At 42.8% G+C, this 15,132-nt stretch overlaps 1 protein-coding gene across 1 annotated transcript; it reads right to left on the bottom strand.

Moving 5' to 3' along the window:
* Nucleotides 1-1,226: 1,226 nt before the first annotated feature.
* On the bottom strand, nucleotides 1,227-10,925 carry ATF3 (activating transcription factor 3). Its single transcript, XM_054630356.2, has 4 exons — nucleotides 10,634-10,925; nucleotides 5,947-6,190; nucleotides 4,940-5,047; nucleotides 1,227-4,151 (listed from the first exon to the last, which is right to left on the bottom strand). The coding sequence occupies exons 2-4, from the start codon at nucleotides 6,184-6,186 to the stop codon at nucleotides 3,954-3,956; spliced, it is 546 nt and encodes a 181-aa protein (XP_054486331.1). The 5' UTR covers nucleotides 6,187-6,190; nucleotides 10,634-10,925; the 3' UTR covers nucleotides 1,227-3,953.
* Nucleotides 10,926-15,132: the final 4,207 nt, after the last annotated feature.

Here is a 15,132-nt window from a genome sequence, read left to right as displayed (position 1 = left end):
TCCAGCCTTGTATAAGTCATTGTCTCTACCTACCTTATTAATATTGCTATTTATTCATTTATATCAGGGAAAGAGCTAGAAAAGAAACAGAAGATGCTCCTTGTCATAGTGTGAAGCCCAGCATGTTTTGAGGTCTATATGGGCCTGGAGAGAGAGATTTAGCATCTAGAACAATGCTAAATGCTGAGGAGAAGGTGTGGCATATAATTGCTCAAGGAAAACCAACTATGCTATTAGGAATATGTCAGAGACCAATGGTGGTTTCATGCTTTCAACTCATACCATTAAAAAAAAAATACAAAATACCATTTCAGGAAATCATAGCCCTAATTTTGTTGGTAAGGTTCTCTAAACCAGGCCAGGCAGATGATTTTTAAGTTAGCCAATTTAGTGTTGAACTGGGTATTCAAAAGCAGAATTTGATAGCAGCTATAGGAGAATGCATGAAAGGCTGAATACACTTATGGGGACTGCACAACTGTAAATGGATGGACCAATAAAGAAAGTAAACATTCAACATTGCCAAGCTCAGAGTAGCCTAGATCTTCCTTCCAGATGATATTTTTAACTGGATTTTGCAATAAAGCAATGGATTTCCTGATCCCTGGAGCTCCTGGCCTTCTATCTGGCCTCTGTGTTACAAGTTATGACTGCTTGCAATGGATTGAAGCCAAAAGTTTGTGTCCACATCACCGGCTGTCAAAACACAGGGACTTCTGTCTGGGTGTGTAGATACTGAGTTTTGGAAAAGCAGGAGGGAACATTTTGTTCATGTTTCTCCCTAGACACACCAATACACAGAGACAGAGAAAAAACCAAAGCCCTAATCATGCCAGACTTCCTTAGTGTCTTCCATGTACTTGTAGAAAGCAATCTAGAAATACTAAAGCTTCAGAGTGGCAAAAGCATTAAACTCATTAGGGAACCAGAAAGTTGAAATAACTATCAGGTGGTTGGTTGCAAGGATAGGAAAGGTTTAGGAGTTCTATTTTCCAGTCCTTTAATCTAAGCTCTAGGCCACGAATAAGATGCCTTGAATTCACAATCAACCTTGCAACAACAAAATTTTGTTTACACCTTGACAAGCAGTGAACAGTACCAAGATGCTCATTGTTGCAAACCTGTAAAGAATGTTTGCTTTTTAATATCTCAGTGCTGTTTCAAGAGAATGAAGTTGCTCTTGGACCTTGACACATAGAATGAATTAAATGACACGTGAATAAATATATATTAATTCTTTTTTATTAAAGTATCAAAACAAACTTAAGAATAGAAAACAAACTGCTTTTTAATGCATTTTAAGGGTTCTCCTGAATAAAGTATACTTTGAGAAAACTCATGCAACATACTGTGTAGCTGTTTAAACACTCTTTTCCTGGGCACAGTCAAGTGACCCTGAGTACCATCATTTCCAGAGCAGCGTGCAGGAGCACGCACACACACACACATACAGAAGGAATACAGAGCAGCTATGACTGCACATGTAAAGAAATAAAAATAGATTCTCTTCTGACAATAGCAGTGGTACCATATTAACATTTGGCATGCCGAGTAAATAAGATCAAGCAACAAAAGCATGACGCCTGCGTCACCGGTGATATGGTTAAAGCAACCATACAAATTCCCTAAGGGAGACACATGAATTCTGGCATTACAGTCTCTGTGGTAACACTTTATAACCAATCATGAGACAAACAGCCCTGTCTGCTGGTATTTGAGAGGCAAAAAGCAAAGCCAAAGTGTACGATACCGGGGCGATGCCTTGGCTTTGTATTTCCCCATTACAGAAGTCAAATAATGAACATTGTTTGACAAGTTTATTGTACACACTCCATGTAGATCTGTTGTCTGGTAAATAGTTGGCCCAATTACATGTAGAACTTGCCCTTTAAACCAGAGAAGTTGCCACAGAGGCTCGATACTCTGCTCACAGGACATGGAAAAACTCTCACTGAAGTCAATAGAACCTCCTTCCAATATACAGAAAGATCATGGATTCTTAAGACAAAATTGGACCTAGAATGTCATCTTTGTAATACATTCACTTTTCAGATACATGAAGCACATACCCTTAACACGTGATATAGGACATTACAATATATCCAGATCTTAGGCAATGGTACTAAGTAGTTCTGTTGCAGAATATAACAATCATATGAGGACCAGGTACAATGTGTGATGGACTCATGCGAGACTTGCAGGGTAAGAAGCTCATGGCTGAGGTATCTTCAAGTTTAGCCTTTAGAACAAACACACAATTTCAACACCGCAGAACTGGTGTAAAATATTATGCACTGTAAGCTCCACTTGTACTTTGCTTTGTTTAAATTGTGACATTGAACAGTCAGACACCACAGATGGAGGTACAGAATCTTGGAAGGTACATTATCTGCACCCAATCATTCAGGACACTCAGTGCCTCGTCTTCAAAAAAGATGAAGGATAGTGGTGTCTCAAGTACAACTGGTGAAGTTTAGGAATATATAATATTAAACACCAAGAGATAAAAGTAAAAAGACAGCCCAACACTTGTGTTTTCAGTTTTATCTTGCTCGCAGTATTTATTAGCTCTACTCATTATGATATTAGTGATAAATAAGGATAATACTTTCTTTTACAAAAAAAATTGTAAGGGTATATTTTATAGAAATAAACAATCTGAGAATTTCACAGAAACATCAGAATTTCAACACTCATAGCTCCAACTGTTTTGTCCAGCAGCTCTTCTACCAGTTCAAAAACATCCAAGGTTAGTAGTTAATAAAAAATTAAACAATTATTCACCACATCAAAACTCTTGCCTCCTTTAGATTCTAAGTAACACTTTTGATCGACTGTAGTTGCCACTCAAATGTAAAACAAAAGTAGCTACAATCATAATTTTTCCCTCTGAGTCACCTGGCAAAAGGAAGTAATCCTGACCAGGATGGAAAAATCTTTGCCAAGCTCTTATGCCTGTAAGAGCTATCTGCATGAGCAGACCCACTGACATCCATGCAACCTCTTCTGTGACTGAGGGGTAATAGCATGAATTAAGGCTTGTAGGATTAGATCCTAGATGAATTAAATAAAATTCTTTTTTTCAAGGTTCAGGAGTCTGGGATTCACTCCTGCAGTTCTTTACTTGACCAAAACCTCTATCAATACCCCATGCACAGTTAGTTCCTTCTTTCCAATTCAGCGGGCTCAATTCACCAAGTCTGTAAGTGATGGTACAAGCTGCTCTTCAGCAATTCAAGGAAAAATTGAATTGTCCCCAAGGGGTAGTATCTGGGGTGATAGCTCATAAAATACAAGCTAGGCTACCTAGATGTTCTGCAAGGAACTTTTCTTTGTCACACGTACTAGACCCTTCAAATTCAGTCACTGAGATGAGTCACAGAAAAAACCCACATGAGCGTTGTGAAAAAAATGACAAAGCTTGGTTGGAACTACAGGGGGGGTTTTTTGTGTGTGTGTGTGTGTGTGTGTTAAGTTAGAATGCAACATTACACATCAGTACATTCTGCCAGAAATCATCCTCCTGGAAATTCAAAAATAGTCAGTCTTCTTTCCCTACCAGCAACAAGGAAGAGCAGTGTCCATCCAGCAGTGCTGTCTGTACCCCGTGCATGGCTGGAAGTCATAGTGTTCTAGCACAAACCTGTGAGTGCAGATACTGTATGCTAGCAGAGCTAAAACTTCAGAAGCTGTTGTCTGTAGCTCCTAGGAACAGCAAGTATGACAGGTGCAAACCCTACATTGGAGGCAGAAGGCTCTTCAGTTTGATTGAGACCAGATCTTCCAAGGGCAAGGATCGCTGTCAAGCCAAAATGATTCTTTCCACTCATGAAAGCAATCTGCCCTTCCTAAAGGCTCTTGACTAATAGAATCCTACACATTATGTCAGACTCCCCCACGGATTCTGGTAGCTGTTAAAAACATTTTAAATATTTCCACGTTTGCCGTATCACTTAACCTTGCAATGTGCCCTCTTTGATCTGTTGAATAAAAAGATTTCTTTCATCTTCAGGTGTCCTCCCGTTCTGTGCACGGACTATGCAGGTGGGCCTGTGCAGGTTGAGCATGTATATCAAATGCTGCTTCTCGTTCTTCAGCTCCTCAATCTGGGCTTTCAGCTCTGCATTGATCGTCTCCAGCTTCTCTGATTCCTAGCACAAAGCACACACACAATTTTACACCGAGAAGTTCAAACAATAAGTCACTGGTTTTTTTCTTATAGTTGTCTTTTATGGGTGGGAAAGCGTATGGCTGGCAGAGAAAGGAATCACATGTACTTAGTGTGCTGTAACGATGAAACTGTACATTCCCCAGTCAGTAATGGCCTGAAAACCAGATTGAGAGTTTCCTCATTTGGCCTCTAGAGAACATAATGGAAGTTGAAAAGCAAAATTCCAACTTGTATTCACTTACAGTGACAGATACCCAAAGCATTATTGTTATCTTCTGCAAAATTATTCTGAGCTTTTTGGGTCAAAAATTGACCAAAAATTATCTACGCTGCTTCTTAACTCCCTGGAACATTAGCTCATCTATAAAGCCACGTTAAGCTAGCAAAGTACAAACACAGTTTTTTTTCCCTGCCCCTAAATATAGGAATATACAGGCCTGTATACCTAGATACAGGCCTGGTGCTACTGAAATACAGTTTTATATCACAGCACAGGAGGGGAAGATATGACTGGGCTCCTAGGACAGAGAATTCAAGTTTAACATTATCCCCATAGACAAGATTGGTCACTGAAACAGCAATCTCTTTTCACTCCTACCATGCTTTCACTTTATGCCAGTTTCAATCAGGTTTGGATTTAATATATGCCAAGTTTATTTTCCATTTTGGAGGACATCTTTCTGACTTCCTACTATGACAGTACCCTATGCTATCTGTTTGGATCCTGGCAGGATGACAGATTAAGAACAATTCTAGCCAGTCACTTACTTTTTGCAAACATTCTGTTTTTTCCTTCTTTTTGTTTCGGCACTTTGCTGCAGCAATTTTATTCCTTTCCCTTCTTCTCTTTTTTCTTTCATCCTCTTCAGGAGAAAACTGTCCCACAAAAACAGATACACACAATCCATAAGATGCTGTAAACAGGAGAACTGTATTTTGATAACTTCCACATTTTTAAAATCAACATAGAGAGCGCTGTCCGTGCTCACACCATGAGTTACACAAAAATGTGATTCTGACCTTGTAAAAGGGCAGGAACTTCATTACAATTGTCAATAAAAACCTGACTGGAGCAGGGTTGTATGTAATCTATATGATGGCTCATTTAAAATCAGTGGTACTCAAAAAACTCACTGAATGTCTCCCTGGGCTCCCACACCTCTGTGTCTCCTCCATTTCCCAGGGAGGAAAAGGAGGAGGGGCACAGGGAGCAGAATGGAGGATGTGTCATGAGTGAGGCAGCCAGAAGTGAGTGAATTAAAGGCAGCACCAAAAAGGGCATACTGTCACACTTCCTTCTGTTTCCTGAGGAAGCTCAGACCAAGGTGTAACTCTTTCCTTAACCAAAGCTATTTCTCCACTTTCAAAGAGCAATGTTTTTCATGGATAGTGTCATCTTTAAGCAAAAACATAGTATGGACATAGCAGGTCCATGCCTTAACCCCCACGGGTTCTGCTGGACTGTCCTCAGGAAAACAGAACTTCAGCAGTGACTTATTCCAAGTTCAGCCACCACTGGGCAGGGAAACCAGATTAGCACTTGCTCTAAGCACTGTAAAACATTGTCTGTAGTCCATATTTAAAATCAAATATCCAATTATGAGAAATACCAGAGGGTTTGCCTGAAGCACTCAACAGAAAGCCAAGCAGCTGGCTTAAGAGGAAACAAGTATGGTACAGAGGGTTGTCTGTAGTTAATACAGTTAGTGGTCTTGTGGCAAAACTTTGTTAGAGAATTAATCATTCACACCAAAACTCTGTTTAAAGAGCCTTACCTCTGTTTTCAGCATTGATGTTTCAACTGGCCTTTCAGAAACAGTCACTGTGTCCAAAGTGGAAGACATCCTGTGGAACTGACGCTTGTTCTGAATGGCAAACCTCAGTTCCTCCTTCACCAAGGGGGTTAAATTTGTGAAATCATCAAACCCCAGTGACCCTGCAGGGGACAAAGTGGGAACAATTGCGGAGGCGCTGACTTCTAATGCAGATACCTGGCCTGAGTGTTGGACCATCATTTTGCTGAAAGAGAAAAAGAGATAATATTGATAGTCTTTCAACAACTTTAGAAAGGCAAACAATATCTCTTAGAGATATATTTCATACTGTGAATAATTCTGTAGTTACATTGCTTCAGTCCCCATTCCTAGTCTACCCCAATCTCTCAAAAGAGACAAGAAGTTAAGAATTTGGAACTCAAAAAACCTTCAACTTTATGTTAAGTCAAAGTTAGTATTTAAAAGTAAGAATAGTATCAGCACATGACACAATTTCTAGGTCTTTCTGAAAAAACTTAATATTTAAAAAATTGTGTGCTACTATGTCTACTGTTAAGTTTTAAACTGGTAGTGTGTGGCAAATGAGAATCGAGTGAATAGGAAGAGTAAGAAAATAAGAACAAAAATCAGAAAGCAAGTAAGTAGTATTATTATTTAAAGCACAGAAGGAGAGTAAGAGTATCTTCATCTTCAGAGCTATACCACCACAAATTCCAGCTTCAAATGGACAGAGCAAACCTTGTTCTCAGCTACACTTAGCTCAATGAGTTCTACTAGAAGCTGAAGCTTGCTAACCACAACAGGATCTGTCACAAAGTTATCAAACTCAATTTTACACACAGTTGTAAATTTGGCTATAAACCCCTGAAAATAGTTAACAATAAGAGCTGACACAAAGGCAAAAATCTCTACATGCTCTGTGGCTCCACAGCACAGGCTGAGTTGGAGGAATTGACTCATGAAAAATGTGAAGCCGTTTTTTCATTCCTTTGCTCTTGTAAAATTCGAAACTGTCCTTATGTGCCCTCTATGAGAGGCTTGAAATTCTTAAATATTTATGGCTGGATCTTCTGCTGACATAAAACAGTGTGATTGAAGAGTCTTTAGGGGAATTATGCAAATGTAAACCGTGGAGAAACCTCATTTCTAATAGATTTCTGAAGAAAACAAACTTATCCAACAGTGCTCTCTACTTTTCTCTTTTTAGTCATTCTTGTTATTTATTTTTAGCCAGTTTTGAAGGGGGAGAGGCCCCATGTGCTCTGTGAAAACTGGTGGCCCCACTGAGGGAGAAAGAGGCAAAACTCAGCAGTCGGTCATCCAAACACAGTGGGTTTGCTGATGCACACATCCCTGCAAGTCACAGCCCATCTCTCACCCAGCAGAGGTGAGATAAGAGGTCTGGAAGAAAACTGAGCACCTTTTGTGTATGGTCCAAGGGACAAAAGGTGCAAATCGACAGGAAAACAGATTGTAATATTTCCCTGGTTCACAAAGTGACTTGTGTTAAATTGGATTTTACTATGTTGGTTTTCTAGCTATCTTTGTTGCAAAGATTTTTGGTTTTGTTGTTGTTGTTTTGGGCTTTTTTTAAAGCGGTATGGATAACTACAGTATGTAATTATCTACTCTGGATTAGAACACAATAATTACAGGAAAGTCAATTGTAATTAACTCGGTGCAGGTAAGCAAACAGCTGCCTCAGGGTAGCAGTGTGGGGAAGCTAAATTTCCACATGGTCAACCCAGAACTGCACGGTTCCCTGTACGTTACTTCTGGAACGCAGCAAGAAATGTTTGGGGTCATGTGCCTTGAGAAGAAGATAGAATTTGCTCAGAGATATCTAAAAATACTCTGTAAATCCACACTGGTGCAAATGAGAATAGAACCTGGTTCACCGCTGTGAGGCAAACACAAAAATCAGCGGAGTGTGAATTGCCTGTTGTTGGAAAATATCAGGTCCAACTGCAGTCTTCCTCACTTCTTCTTCACCCAGGGACCACAGAAGAGCTGAACATTTCCCAGAGTCTCAGGGTGAAATCCTGACCCCAGTGAAATCAAAAGGACTTTTTCTGTTGACCTCAATGAGGCCAGGATTTCACCTGTAGTTATTCAAGATGGGGAAATTATTTGGAACAATCTGTTATTCAGAAAGACCTTGGGAAATTTATGTAATTCTCTTCAGAAAGCCCCTGCTCATGAGTCACATTCAAAGTACTGATACAGTTTAATCCTATAATCTCAGAAAGCTAGCAGTTACTCTTTTCCAGCAAGTCAGAAATGGCCCTATTAATTTCCAGCTGAAGTCCTCCCAGTATTATTTACCATTTACCAGCATTTAACCATTCAACTTATTTAAACAGGCTAATTCCAGATGACACAGACCCCCTCACTGCCAGCAGAAATTTCAGTTATTTTCACTGACTCAGTGTCCTTGAATGCTGATGATGGCTTCGTTCAACAAAGTTAATTCTGTATAATTCAATCCAACCAGGATTCTTAAAGTAACAATAAAACTGTTTTTCCAGCCTCCAAGATAATTAGTTGGGCTAATAATTTTCAAGCTCTGCTGGTTTATTCAATTATTTTTCAGTTTAGGTGAACTTTTAATTAAGGTCAGCAGCAGCAGCACCAGAGGAAACCAAGAATGTGCCTGAGAAATTGTGTTAATTGTGGATTTCTAGTAGGTAGTGCTAAGTGTACCACAAACACCACCAAAACCCTACTGAAATGGCTTCAGGTGCTCTCACCCCCCTGTCACTAGTGTGTAAAAGAGGAGTGGTCAGGTGCCCAGAGCCGGAGAAAGTGTCCTTGACCGTAGGAGCTGGCTGCTCTCCTGCCCAGACAGCTCACTGCCCTCCCAATCATCCTGAAATGCAACTCTAATTGCTCCAACAAGGTAGATAGATGTTTGGCAGTTTCTGAGGAACAAATCTGCTTTCAGAAATGTTTTACAAATAGGAAAATTAGACTTTACTATTAAAAAAAAAAAATGCAACAAGTTGCCCTTCCTTGTCCCAATTTTTGTACAAATTGTCCCTCTGTCCAAAAGCCACACAGAACACTATCTCACTTCCTCTGGGTTTGGGAAGCAGTAGGAATAAGAGTATCAAGCCTTAGAGCGTGATTCCACCGTGGCCTCTCTGATACAATCTCTGTTTACTGCGTTAGACCACGCACATGTCCTGCAGTTGCTGCCACTGGAGGTGCCGAACACTTCTCAGCCCTGCCCTGCTCCCGGCACAGCTTGTTCCCGGGCTCAGTTAATGCTTCATTGCTTTAGCCTTACTTCTGGAATTCTCAACAGTTTTACCCTCCCTATTCAGGTAGGTTCAAACAACTCTATTCATTCGTTCTCCCCCTGCTTTTTGTTTGTTGTTTTGAAGATGATTCTTTTCATCTACAATGAGCTTTTACACCTCCTCTGCCAAGATTTTAAAATCTGAACAGGCTTCCTAGCTGTGCTCTTCCATTATTTAAGGATATGCTTGTTTAATTTTAATATTGAAAGTGACTACTTTCAGTTTTTTTCTTGCTTAACAGCAGATGGCTGACTGTGCTTCTTGGTTTTATTTCTTCATACGAATTCCTTTTCCTCTGCTGCTGATGCAATAAACCTTGATAACCACTGAGGTTAATCTTAAACAGCATTAAGAGCAATTACAGTTCACAACCTCTGTGCACGCTAGTTGACCTTAAGCTTTCTGACATCCCACATCGCTCCCGAAGCATTTTCTCTGCTGCCTTTCAGTTTCTCAAACGCTGTTACTAGGAGGAAAATCGATTTCCAACAGGAAACCCGTTCTCTGAAAGAAGTTGTCCGTTGTGTCACACCTGATTTGCTTAGGCAACAGTTCAGCAACTGATCCACCTCACGCCAAGGAGGGGACACCGGGACCGAAAGGAGAGCGGATATCCTCGGCTGTCACGAGAAGTTCCCGGTCGGTTTACGGGAATATCAGAGATAACTCTGCTCGCGGCAGTGCGGGTGTGTCATGGCCCGGGCTGTCCCGCCGCGGCTCCCCCGCGCCTGTCCCCGCCGTGCCGCCGCCGGCTGCCCCCAGCGCCGGGCGCGGCCGCTCCGCTCGGGCATCCCGGGGCTCCGGGGCTGCCGTGTCCCCGCCGCGGCCGCTCCGCTCGGGCATCCCGCGGCTCCCGGGCTGCCGTGTCCCCGCCGCGGCCGCTCCGCTCGGGCATCCCGGGGCTCCCGGGCTGCCGTGTCCCCGCCGCGGCCGCTCCGCTCGGGCATCCCGCGGCTCCCGGGGCTGCCGTGTCCCCGCCGCGGCCGCCACCGCGCGGTGCCGAGCGGCGCTGCCGGCCGGGGACAGCCGGGGCCGGGCGGGCTCCCCCGGCGCTCACATCTGGCGGCAGCCCGGGCAGGGGGTTCCCCCAGATGTGAGCGCCGGCACGGGGCCGGGCGGCCGGGAGGCTCCGGCGGAGCTCGGCGGGGCCGGGGGCTCTCCCGGAGCTCACGGCAGGCGGCGGCACCGCCGCGCCAGACTTCGCCCGGGGCGGCGAAACTTTTGGCGGCGGCGCGGCGCGGGTCCCCCGCGGGCATCCATGCATCCGTCCATCCCTCCATCTATCCCTCCATCCATCCCTCCGCGGCGGGACAGCCTCCCCGAGCTCAGCCCCTCGTCCCGCCGGCTCGGGCAGTCCCGGCCGCCCCTGTCCCGCTCCCACCTACCTTCCTGCCGCCGCCGCCGCTGTCCCGGCAGGAGGGAAGGGGCTCGGCAGCCCCGGCGCGCTGCGGTCCGCGCTGCTCCGCCGCCTCCCGCGGGAGAGCGGCTCCCTCGGCTCCCCGCTCCTCTGCCGCTCGCCCGGGTTGCATCACCCCCCTTTTATAGCCGAGCGGGCAGCGCTGGTATTTACTCTGGCGGCGAGTCCCTGGCTGATGTCATGCTATTAATAGCCTCTCCGAAAGAGAGGGAGGAGGGAAGCGGGCCGGGGCGGTGATGCAAGGCTTCCCCGCCGGCACGGCACGGCTCGGCACGGCACGGAACCGCACGGCACGACACCACCGCGCCGAGCCGGGCCGGGCCGAGCAGCATCCCTCGGCACCCCGACAGACCCCTTCCCTTCCCTCTTCACCACTCTCCCCTTTATTTATTTATTTATTTTTGTTAAGACTCCGAGAGTTTCTTTCTCCGGGCCATTTTGCTTCTGACAATAAATCAAAGTCCCTCTAGCGACAAAAAAACAAAAACCAAACCCAAAAAAAAAAAAAAAAAAAAAAGAAAAAAAGAAAAAAAGAAGGGAAAAAAGTGGCAATTGTGTATTTTTCGAAAGGACTGAAAAGTGCGATCTTTCTCTAGAGGAAAAAAAATTGTTCATGCCCCCCTCGCCTCCCCCGTTTCTACCATTCTCCCTCCTCCTCTCCCTGCTACTTTAGATGACAGCTAAAAGCTAATTTCACATAAAAGAGAAAGCTTCGGTTTTTTCCTCTGAGGAGGAAAGACCCGTTTAATTAAATTATAGAAAGCTAAAAATAGTACTGTTTGGGGTTTTTGTTTGTTTTGTTAGGGTATTTTAAAAAACTTTTCTTAAAACACAGCAGCATGCGATTTCCTTATGATCTCATGAAAAAAACAGGGGATTCCTACAGCAGAGAGGGAAATATGGTTGTGGCTGTGGTAAAGGGGTTTTTGTTTAGTTCTTTTTTCCCCCTCTGGTTTGTTAACAGATAGAAATTACCTTCTAACAGCCTTCAAAATGCTAGAAAATATGGTGTTAAAAAAACCCAAAGCCAAAAACAAAACACCCAAAAAAACCATTTAGATGGGGGAGACACATAAAGCTTATAAGGACAGATGGATGGGATTATCCAGTGAAATAATAATTCATATATAATACATGCAAACTTGCTATTAAGCCAGTCTTCAAGTGTCTGTACTTGACTTGGAAAGACCAGGACATTTCATGCTTGAGTATATTGTAACTAAACCAACATCAAATGTATACCTTCCTATACAAAATGTATATCCCAATCAAGTGCTCCAAATGGTTGATTAATTTTATAATGTTCAATATGCCAGTTTTGATAATAGGCAATAAGTCTTGAGTGGTACATTCTGGGATATTTTAGTTACTATGAGCGTTTTGTCAAGAATACAGATTAGTAGTAGAATAGTAGTTTACAGAATTAGTTGACTAGAGAATAGTAATTTGAAAGTCCCTCTGTATCTCCCTTCTGTGTGCATATGGTTGTATGGATGTATATGTGTGTATATATATAGATAGATAGATAGATAGATAGATATAGATATAGATATAGATATAGATATAATATTGGCCACACAGTCTGGAGTAGTAAACTTAATTTTTTTTTAACGTCCAAGTGCCAGTAACTTTGCAAAATTTCCCATTTAGTTGCCTGCTCCCCAAAGCAAAGTACTGATGTGGTGGGAAAGGAAGGAGCCTGGAGCAGTGACGTGGGTTTCCCTCCCGTGGAAGGTGCAGTCGCACCCTGTTCTCTGCAAACAAAGAAGTGCATTTTGTGAGGGCAGCAGAGAACTCCTCTGACCTACCTGGCAGCTCTCCACTTACAGCTCCTGTGAACTGCAAGCTTTTTTTGTTTTTCACACACCTATAGATAAATCATTCTTAGCTCTATCAAAACAAAGTTATTGCTGCATTTTTAGTAATCTAGATAAATCAATGTCAAGTGTAATGCCAGGCAAAAACTTTGCTCTTGAAGGGTCTAGAGCAAGCTTTTTATTTCACCTTGGTACACCCTAATAAGTCTTTTTTACTTCAGAGGCACAATTTTATAATTCATGCTGTGCTCAAGGACAGCTGGCACCGTTTTTCTCAAGCACAGAAGAAAAAAAAAAATGCTCTCAAGCAGAAGCCAAATGTGGAAAATTTCTTCCCAAAAGATTGTTGGTTGGAAAATTTTAAGCACTGTGGAAATGTGTTAGCTACCTCGGTTTTAGTGGCCAAGAACAGGTGCCTGCTGCAATTATGACAGAAATTTAGCAACTGTCTGTCCTTATTTATTTAGGTAGCTGTATCAGAAGTGGGAATGTGTTTAGAGTATTTTCAGCTAAACAGAGCAGTGTTGCAGAATAATGGGGAAAAAAACAGCTCTCTCCTTCCATGTGGGTAGAAATACCTTGGAAATCCAAGTGTTGTTATCCAGTTGTGGATGGTCACTGACATCTGCTTGCTTGCTACACAGTGCTGGTCCCATTACTGCCCATGAGCTGCAGCCAGCACTGAAATCTGACAGCAAAGCAGTTGTGTTCATTCTTGCACTTCTCCTGAAGTGAGGCAGCTCCTCCCTGCAAAGCAAACAGAGAAACTGTTCCTGTGCGCGTTTGAGATTAGGCCACTGAAACATGTCCTGGCTTGAAACTCTTCAGTGAAAAAAGAAAATGAAACCACAGTGAAAAATAAACCCAGCTCCACTGTGTCATATAGGTTTTATCCAAATCCCTTTTGAAACCAAAGTTTAGTTAATCTCAGTTGGATCACATCCCAGTTTAAAAAAATTAAATTAAAAATTAAGAAGGAAGTTAAAGTAACACCCAGTACAGCCACCAGATGCTCTGATGTTCTTGCCAGTTTAATTTTCTATCTCATAAAAGATCTTTCATTTGCCTCCCCCTGAACATTTACCAGTCCTTTTCCAATCCATATCTCTCTTTCCTCACAAACTGCAGGGGACAGATCCCCTGCAACAGCGTTTTTTGGACAGAAGTAACATCCATGTTCTAAACTTCTGTTTCCCTTAAGCCAGGTACACAGCCCATCACTCAGACTGATGGGTACTGGGTTCTTTTCCCTCTGCAGAGAAATCAGCCTGAATACCACCCCATGGTGTGGTCCTTGCAGCCCTCCTGCAGTCTCCAGTGAGGAGAAAAGAATTCTTTCCTACACCTCTTTCTTGACCAAGTCCTGCCTCCACATCCCTTGACACTACTTCACACACTGTGGATATTTGGTTAAAATGAAAATATGTCTTATTACTAAAAAGAGCTACAGACACCATCAGACAGAGGAATAGACCCCCAGTCCCACAGCAGAAACTTTCTCCTGTCCTAACATTTATGCTACTGCAGGACATCAGTCAGAGCAACACAAATAAAATCTCCATGTCCCATCCAGATCCTCTGTTGGTTTCTGGTCACACAGTTCCATTAAACCTGTTCAGTCTGATGAAAATATAATGAGATGTAAATAAATCAAATGTGTAGTGATAACATGAGTAAAACCTGCCTCTCTGTGTGTTTTGTGGCTTGAATTGTGTAAAGTTTTGAAATTACTGTAACCCTGACAAGACAAATCTTTCCCTGCACAGCACATATAAGAGAAATAGGTTTCCATAATTCAGAGTTATCATGTGGTAAAATCTGGACAGAATTAGGTTTTCTGACTCTGCCTGAAATATTCCTCTCTGCTTCTGTGATGGGAACTAACCTTCATCATAGTTTTTGCTATGTGGTACATTCAGGTCTGAATCTATGTGGCAGGACTCCCCTGTTCACCAAAACATGCACTAATTTTGAGATGATTTTCCCATCTGACTGGACTAACACCAGGAGTGAAACCTGGGACTAGTTTTTCCAGCATGTGGGTTGGTACAGCTGGAACCATGGGAGCAGTCAGCAGCAGAAGGAGCAGCAGCCACTCCCACCCAGCCCAGAGTTTTTCAGCAGCTGCCTGGGGACTCTTTGAGCATCTGTGGGCTGCTTCCAAGGCTTTCTCCAAAAAGTGAATGAAAAACCTCCAAGCCTACAGTGGCAGGGACAAAATTCACTCTGCAAGGGTTGGATCTCTATGGACCTAAAAGGTCCAAAAATGGGAGTTAAAAGTCATAGGGTTAGAGAACTGAATCTCACTGAGAATGTATGGCAAACCCTGCCACTCTCTTACATTTAATACCTCTCAAGCAGATGAGCAGATGAATGTTTTTGAATATATGTTTTGTGGAGGGAAATAGGTGCTCTGTTTTAACAGCTTTTATTCTTTAACACAGAAGATAAAATCATTTTGCTCTTTGTTTTTCTCTCCACAGCTTACCTTTCTTTCCTTACTGCCTTCTCCATCACAATCCCTCTAAATCCATTTACTCTTCATTTATTCTCTCCTTTTAAAATCCCATTCCCTGGTCTCTTTTGCTTTGTTTCCATAAGTTACATTTCCCATTTCTTTAAAACAGCAGCTTCTCCTTTTATTTTGCCA

This window comes from Agelaius phoeniceus, chromosome 3, assembly GCF_051311805.1.
Source record: "Agelaius phoeniceus isolate bAgePho1 chromosome 3, bAgePho1.hap1, whole genome shotgun sequence".
Taxonomy (NCBI): Eukaryota; Metazoa; Chordata; class Aves; order Passeriformes; family Icteridae; genus Agelaius; species Agelaius phoeniceus.
Note: the sequence above shows the minus strand (reverse complement) of the source record. Positions and strands in the feature narration are given on the sequence as shown.

Bases quoted from the DNA above. Each gene is read 5' to 3' on its own strand.
- ATF3 (XM_054630356.2), bottom strand. From the start codon at position 6,186: ATGATGGTCCAACACTCAGGCCAGGTATCTGCATTAGAAGTCAGCGCC. The intron at 5,048-5,946 runs GTAAGGCTCTTT...TTTGTGGGACAG, and splicing joins CATCAATGCTGAAAACAGAG to TTTTCTCCTGAAGAGGATGA. The intron at 4,152-4,939 runs GTAAGTGACTGG...GCTTTGTGCTAG, and splicing joins AAACAGAATGTTTGCAAAAA to GAATCAGAGAAGCTGGAGAC.